At 49.4% G+C, this 7,761-nt stretch overlaps 1 protein-coding gene across 1 annotated transcript; it reads right to left on the bottom strand.

Annotated features, from left to right (window-relative positions):
- Nucleotides 1-3,256: 3,256 nt before the first annotated feature.
- On the bottom strand, nt 3,257-7,192 carry MYC (MYC proto-oncogene, bHLH transcription factor). Its single transcript, XM_009903487.2, has 3 exons — nt 7,052-7,192; nt 5,420-6,122; nt 3,257-4,402 (listed from the first exon to the last, which is right to left on the bottom strand). The coding sequence occupies exons 2-3, from the start codon at nt 6,105-6,107 to the stop codon at nt 3,846-3,848; spliced, it is 1,245 nt and encodes a 414-aa protein (XP_009901789.2). The 5' UTR covers nt 6,108-6,122; nt 7,052-7,192; the 3' UTR covers nt 3,257-3,845.
- Nucleotides 7,193-7,761: the final 569 nt, after the last annotated feature.

Raw genomic sequence — 7,761 nt, forward strand, 5'->3', positions numbered from 1 at the left:
TCTCATGAGAACCGCCATTAGAAGGCGTATCCACAGATTAACCTTACCGAGAGCCTTGCCTAGATGTCTATCTATTCCATTATCCTTTGAGAGAGTTCCTAGCTGGGCTGCTGACTTGTCTCCAACCATTAGAGCTGGAGCACCTGTATCATAGCATCTACCAAGCCAAGCGAGAACTGGCTCCTTATCTGCTCTGAGATAGTCTTTTCTCACATTTCTAAGCTCCTCACGTGGTGAAGAGCAGTCGGTTATGTCATCTTGTTCTTGCTCCTCTGCCTCCTGTTCCTCAACTTGTGGTCCCAACAACCTCTCAAAGATCCCTTTAAGCTGAGAAGCACCACCACTAGCTGCTGTCCTACCAAGAGATGCATCTCGATCCTCTGATGATCTCAATAACTCAGCTATATTTTTAAGACAGATTTTCTCTTCCTCCCCAGCAGAAGAACCTTGCTGTGCATCCCCGTCAGCTCCTGAATCAGCTTTAGTCTTACCCTTCCTTGTTGTTAAAACTGCTACTTGCTTTACTGGAGCTGTGTTTGGGTTTCCAGCTGCCTTATTATCAGAAGCTGATAAGCTTTGAGACAGATTAGCTGCTTTGGAGGACGCTTCCGCTCCTGCCATGGAAGAAGGAGGAAATGACTTTGCCTCGTTAATGGTGGCTGCTGGGGACACGGGAGCCGCCATGTTTGGGGCTACTGTAGCCCCTGGCTGCTTGCCAGAATCATCACCATTGCTATTCAGAGCTGCCTTGCCGATTGACTTTTTAGCTTTATCTTTAACTGACACAGATTCTCCATTATCATCCTCACTGGATGTTCCTGAAACAGAGCTAGGGTGGCGTTTTCGTCTCTTAACCCTCCGTTTTATAACAAAGCATGCCTTGGACACTTTTTTCTCCCGGTACAGTGCTACCAACAAATACACATTAATCATCACCGATAGCAGGACTACACACATCGAGAAAATCAGCTTTGGATCCCAGCCATCACTTAAAATTACCCTTTCACCGAGCGGAATCTTAAACTCTTTTATCTCAATAGGGAGTGTGCTAGATGTAACATTCCTGTACTTTTTAACATAAAAGAATTCCAGGCACTGATCATACAGAAGCCGAATCTTGTACTTAAACCACAAATATAATTTTTGCATTATATATTTACCTATCTTATCGATAATCATACCCAGGCAATACTTGTAGATCAATACACTGAAGACCGAGAAGAGCAGACGCTCAAAAAGCCAAAACACCTTCATGTTTGCTCGTTCGACTTAAGCAAGCAATAAATCAAACTAATTTGTCAGCAATCCCCAAGTTGGGCAGCCAATAAATGTGGTGGGTTGAGAGAGGGCTTAGCTCTCCCTCCTCCACAGAGTAAGAAACCACAGCTAACTCAGTCGAAGAGCAAAAGCTATATATTTACAAGCATATATGGAAAGCAGGTTATATATAACACAATATATACAGGTATTTACAATATATACACAGAAATACACAGCAAAGACAAATAACCCAACAAAAATCCCTCCCTCAGGGAGGGATCCCCTCCTTGGAACCCCCTCTCTCCCCCCCTTACCTCCCTTTTTCCCCAAAAAGGGGTTAGAGAGAGAGAAAGGCAAGTTACTAAGGAAAAGAGTTGTTAGCAAGCTTCAAAAGCCCATGCAGGATTAGTGTTTGCTTATCTGAAGGCCAAGTCCAGCAGTTCGCAGAAGAAGCAGGCAGGGAGAACAGGCTGAAACACCAAACTCCCCCAACTCCCAAACCCAACTGAACTGAGGAAAAAATTTTCCAACCGCTTCACAATCTAAAGCTGAATTTTTGTTTATCAACCAATGAAATTCGTTTAGAATATCAGAATGTTTTGGTTCTAGTACCAAAAACATTAGCCAGTGTGTTCCAGCAGTGTTTGTTCTTAAAGGCACAGCCTCAAACGACCACACCCCATTACAAGCAGACAAACTGAAGAAAAAAGCCTTGTTTTCCCCTGCTTTTCTGAAGTTTTTTTATGTGTTTTTGTCAATAAACCATTCCATCAGACGGGATATAGACTCTTATCTTCTTTGGGAAGCCCCATATGCAAAATTGTTTGGGTGGTTATATACTAGGCTTTGCAGGGCCAAAACCCTTGGCATGTATCCTGCTCCCATCCCATAGAGACTCACACTGAACACTTCTTCCCACTCCAAACTCAAAAGCAAGAGAAAATCTGAACCTTCAGTCCCAGTTTGGCTGCTGGCACTTGTGTTATTTGGCATCACTGCTCCTCCAACGGTTAGAAGCCATGTATGTAAATACATATTTAACAGGATTTATGAAAATCATCAAAAAGTGCCAGATTTGATATTCTATAAAGGACCTTCTTTCTTCCCCCACATCAAAGGGCTCATTGATTTCTTCTGACCAAAGTAGAGCTAAGTGTGAGAAAAGAGATCAGAAAAAGATCAAATCTAATCTTAGCAGCTGTGCCAATCAAGTACTTTATGGCCCATCAAAAGCTGATCACAAGACAATTCCTGAATGTAACTATGTTTTAGTGTCTGTCAAGTGTTGGAAATTTCTCCACTTGAGAAACAGTTCTTTTCCTTTGCTCTTTTGTTGTGTCCTTGACCTTAGCATTCCTTGAAATCTCAGTAACTATTCACATTAATAAAGCGTTAAGGTGTTTGACCAGGAAGATCAGCTCTGCTGATTTCAACATAAAACAACAGAGCAGTTTCCTTTTTTTAAACCACTTCAACCTCACCATCTCAGTTTATTTTCTTATCCCATTCAACCTCTGCTCAAAATCAAACAGGAAGCAATTAAGGTGAGCCTACTACAAAGGAGCCCTCAAAACACATAGCTGGGTCTCTAGTGCAGAATAAAGGTCATGCCCCAAAAACGTAATCATACATACTTGGCAGGAATGCAGAGCCCATGCACTGGGGTGCCTGGTGTAAAAACTCACTGCCTTAATTTTCAGCAGCCAGATGACCACAACCAAGACAGATAGCGCTACAATTGCCTTCATAGAGGCACTTCTAGCAACACTAGATGAACCAACAAAATGCAGTCAATCAATTACTTCATCCACTTGAACTGATGGAAGAGCAGGAATAGAAAACCCAACTCCCCACTAAGCTGCAAAACTATCATTTTCTCTCACCTCACTCCCCTTTGACTTCTGTTCAAGGTCATTGCCACAATGACAAGGAGAGCGATGTCATGGGAACAAGCATCTACTGACAACAGAAGGAGACAAAGCAGTCTATACACAGGATTTAGCTAATTATATTTTGGGCAAATATTTATTTATCTAAAAACAAAATAAAAATCATTTCAAAAGAAAAATGTATTTAAATAAAAAACAAAACTGTGAAATGTTATGGCACAGAAGTTCAAGACAAGTATAAATCCAGTTGCCACAACTGTTGTGTATTAATGTTGCACATTTTTTTTTTTCTATAAAGGCTTTATTAAAGGTATTTACATGGCAATAAGATGTGTAAATATATACAGCAATCTGGGGACGACTTTTGTTTGTTTTTGGATTCTCGTATGAAAAAATGCCTTAAATACAAAATTTTAAAAGGAAAAAAAAAAAAAGTTGAAAAGTTCATCCCCAAGCATGAAGAATGTCCCATCATCCCTTATGCCCAAAGTATCAATTATGAGGCAGTTTTGAGGTTCTGGCCAAACCCTTGGGAGATTCAGCCAAGGTTGTGTAGTCTCAAGTTAAATCGCACAGCATGCAGTTGCAATAGTTCCATACTCAATGGACTGGTGTAGTTCATGAGTGATATTAGAAACATTAATGTCTTATTGTTTCAGTCTAGTTTGGGTTATTCTAAGCAATACCCAAGAGCTCCTATGCACAAGAGTTCCTTAGCTGCTCGAGTTTGTGTTTCAACTGTTCTCTCCTCCGCCTCAACTGTTCTTTCTCTGCGATCAGTCTGTGCTCGTCTGACTGGATGGAAAGAACATACTCTGTTGCTTTTTTCAGGATGACAACCTTGGGCGCCTTTTCATTGTTGGCCACATCAGGTATCTGATCACGCAAGGCAAAGAAACTCAGCTTCAGCTCGTTTCTCCTCTGGCGCTCCAAGACATTGTGAGTTCGCCTCTTGTCATTCTCTTCCGAATCTGATGTGCGGGGACTTGAGCATTTGCGGTTGTTGCTGATCTGTTTAAGAACTCTGCCATTGTCCAACTTTAGCCTTTTTGCAGCTGGGTATTCAACCTTCGGAGAAGCGGCGTAATTGTGCTGATGGATGTTGACATGACACCGTTTGAGAACTAGTGGGCTGTGGTGGGGCTTACTGTGCTCTTCTGATGTGTCTGTGCTGGACTCTGTGCTGGATTCAGATTCATTTGCTTCAGCTAATGTAACGACATCAATTTCCTCGTCCTCCTCTTGTTCTTCTTCTGCAAGAGGGAAAAACAAAAAGAAAGGTTTATAAACTAATCTGTGCAAATACTCTCCAGACCACCCTATAAGGGAAGGTTACTCTGATCTGCAGTGAGGAACCCATTGACAAACCCTTCTTAAACCCATTGGACACTGTTGGAACTCCACTCCCTGGAAGTCATTCCTTTAAGGAAGCACAAGACTTCATATGCAATAGGACACAGGGACTGCGCTCCAAAGCCTGGCTCCCCGATTTCAAAAGTTGCAAAGATCTTGCGTAATTTTGAGGAGCGCATGAAAGATAGCAGGGAAGTTTAACCTCGGTTGTCAGCAGTACAGCGCAATAAAGCTCCCAGACTCAAGCTGCCCTTAATTAAGGATTTAGAAGGCTTTGGCCACGCCTCAAAAGAAAGCTTACTTAACACACATGTGTATTCAGAGACGTTTTCTGAATCTTTCTTGATCTGCTAATTTGTGGAAAATCCAAAGGGGGGGAGGGGGAGAAAGGGAGGGAGTGTGGAAGGGGAAGGTTGTAGGGCTTTGAACAGAAACTCACTTTCAAACTAAATTTACGAGGGCGCAGATCACGCTGTCAAATACCTACAGAAGCATTTCTAAAACTTTCCCAGCCCCATTCACTCCACTGTAGTCACTTTCACTAGCACCTCCCTGACTGCACATTCCCCCGCGGCTCTCGGGACAGAGTTAACTCCTTCCCAGCACACGGGTGGCACCGGCAGCAGACTTCACCGAGAAAACCGTGCTGCGGAGCAACTCTGACCCCATTATGAAACTTTCTCCCTCCCTCTCCTCCTCTCTTTTGCTCCTTTTACTCGTGGAAGGAAAATTGATCTAGTTTTTCCAGAAAATAAACTCGTCAGGAACCTCCCCATGCCTCGCTAACGTGGCATTTAAAACAGCCCTGCTGGGAAGCGGGATGAGGAAGGAAAGAAGCGGGTAGGGGTCTGCCCCCTGCTCCCTCAGTGGAGCTCCTGGGTGCACTTGGTACTTCTTACACCGTCCTCCCCACTCACCCGAGTCGCTGCTGGTGGTGGGCGGCGTGTCGTCGCCCAGCAGGGACGCGGGGCTGGAGCCGGGTGCCCCGGCTCGCGGGGCCCGCTCGCTGAGCGGGTAGGGGAAGACCACCGAGGGGTCGATGCAGTCGGCGGCGGCGGCGCCCAAATCGTGCAGGTAGAGGCCGGTCGAAGCTACGGGGGAGGCGGCGAGGCCGGGTGGTGGCGGCCCGCCGGGCGGAGGCCCGGGACGGGCGGCGGGGCCCCCCTCTCGGCGGGCTGCCTGGTAGGAGGCCAGCTTCTCAGAGACCACCTTCTCCAGCTTGGCGGCGGCGGAAAAGCCGCTCCACATGCAGTCCTGGATGATGATGGACTTGACGAAGGACTCATCGTCCGGGTCGCATATGAAGCTCTGGTTGACCATGTCCCCCCCGAGGAGCTCGGTCACTATCTCCAGCTGGTCGGCAGTGGAGGGGAAGCAGGAGGCGGCGGCCAGGCTGGAGCGGCGGCTGGGGGAGAGGGGCGGCGTGGGCAGCAATTCAAACTTCTTCCAGATGTCCTCGGACGGGGCCGGGGGCTGCAGCTCGCTGCCCCTCTGCTGCGCCGCTAGGTAGAAGTTCTCCTCCTCCTCCTCGAAGTAGAAGTAGGGCTGCACCGAATCATAGTCGTAGTCATAGTTCTTGCTGGGGAAGCCGGCGCTGAGCGGCATCGCGGCGGCTGGTGCCTGTGGGCGGGAGGAGGAAGAGGGGGGCGCCCGGGTGAGCCGCGCTTCGTCGGGGGGAGGGGATCAGCTCCCCCCGGCCTCGGCGGGGCCACCGGCCCCCCCGGCGCGCAGCGCTCCTTCCCGGCTCCCCATGCCCTGCCGGCGGGGAAGCGCGCAGTCGCGTTTCGTAATAATAATACAAGAAAAAAATAGTAGGATAATACTGAAAAAAAAAAAAAATCGCGAAAGCCACGACCTCCCTCCATCCCCTTCCAAGCTGGTCAGGACAACCGGGCGGCACGACCTGATCTACCGAGGAGTCAGCCGCTGGCTCCCAGACCACCCTGCCGCTGGCCCCTGCCTCCCTCAGAGGGGCTCTCGCAGCTCGGCTTGGCTCCTCGTCCGCCGCCCCTCTGCAACCATCGCTGCTCACACGGGGCAGCGCTCCGGCCAGCACTAAGCCCCTTCCCTCCCCGTGGTCGTAGCGCCATCCCCGTCCCGGGAACCGGGCGGGAACGGGCTGCGAAAGCCCGGCAGCTTTCAGCCGACACCTAAGCTACTCCCAAACGCCAACCTGGGCGTGCTGGCGAAGCACTGGCAAGGACCTTGGCAAACTTTGCCAAATCTCGCCATATATACACATATATACGCACATATATGCGTACAAGCAACATACGAAAAAGCCATAACCTGCCCGCGCATACGCTGGAGAAGCGAATGCCTCCCCCACTTCCCCACAAAGAAGAAAATTACAATCCGAGACCAAGAAAAAGGATAGGAAACGCGGGTGCCCCGGCAGAGGAGAGCGTCCCTCGGGAGGCACCGTCGGTATCCACATCCGCGGAGCTCAGCCCCGCCGGCAGCCCGGGTGTCACCAGCCCCTATCAGTCCAAACGCCACAACCGCGGGGGATCATCGAGTGATGGGAAAAGCAGAGCCCCGCAACTCACCGGCTTCTCCAACGCGCCAGCTGCGAGACGTAGCGAGGCAATTATTGCAGACGGCGTAGAGTACGACAAAATAAGAGGAAAAAAAATATATATAATAAAAAAATAATTAAAAAGGACCGCCGGAAAGGACAGGGGAAAAAAAAAAAAAAGCCAAAACGCCGGGAAAATGTAGATCTCTTCCACCACGGTTTAAAAAGCCCACACGGAGCAGCAGAGAGAAGCCGCCTTCCCGGCTTGCAGCAGATTATAGGATCCAAGGCAGCGCGGCGCGCTCTGTCCGGTACAATAGAAGTTTAGTTGCGTTCCTGCTTTAAAGCGCCGGCGAGAGGCGGGCGGGAGGTGCCGCGGGGGCGGGGGCACACCGCGGGACCCCGGGGCGCGCTCTCGTCGGGCGCGCCGCCGCTCCCCTGCCCGCCCCCGGTCGCCGCTCAGGCTCTTAAGTTCGCGCCGCGGAGAGAGCGCGCCGCGAGGGGGCGGCCGCGCGGCTCCGCGTTGCTCCCATCGCCCCGCCTCCCCCTGCTCGCTCCGCCCCTCCCTTCCCCTCCCCTCCCGCCGCCCGGTGCGGGGCGATCCGCGACTGCGCTTTTGAGCCGGGGGCGTGCCCTGTGGCGCGCCGCGGCCCTTGTATTTATTTTACTACTTTTTTTTTTCTTCTGGCGTTTTACTACGAGCCGCGCAAGCAGAGGTCGGAAGTAAACATAGTAAAAAAA

This window comes from Dryobates pubescens, chromosome 14, assembly GCF_014839835.1.
Source record: "Dryobates pubescens isolate bDryPub1 chromosome 14, bDryPub1.pri, whole genome shotgun sequence".
NCBI classification, from domain to species: Eukaryota; Metazoa; Chordata; class Aves; order Piciformes; family Picidae; genus Dryobates; species Dryobates pubescens.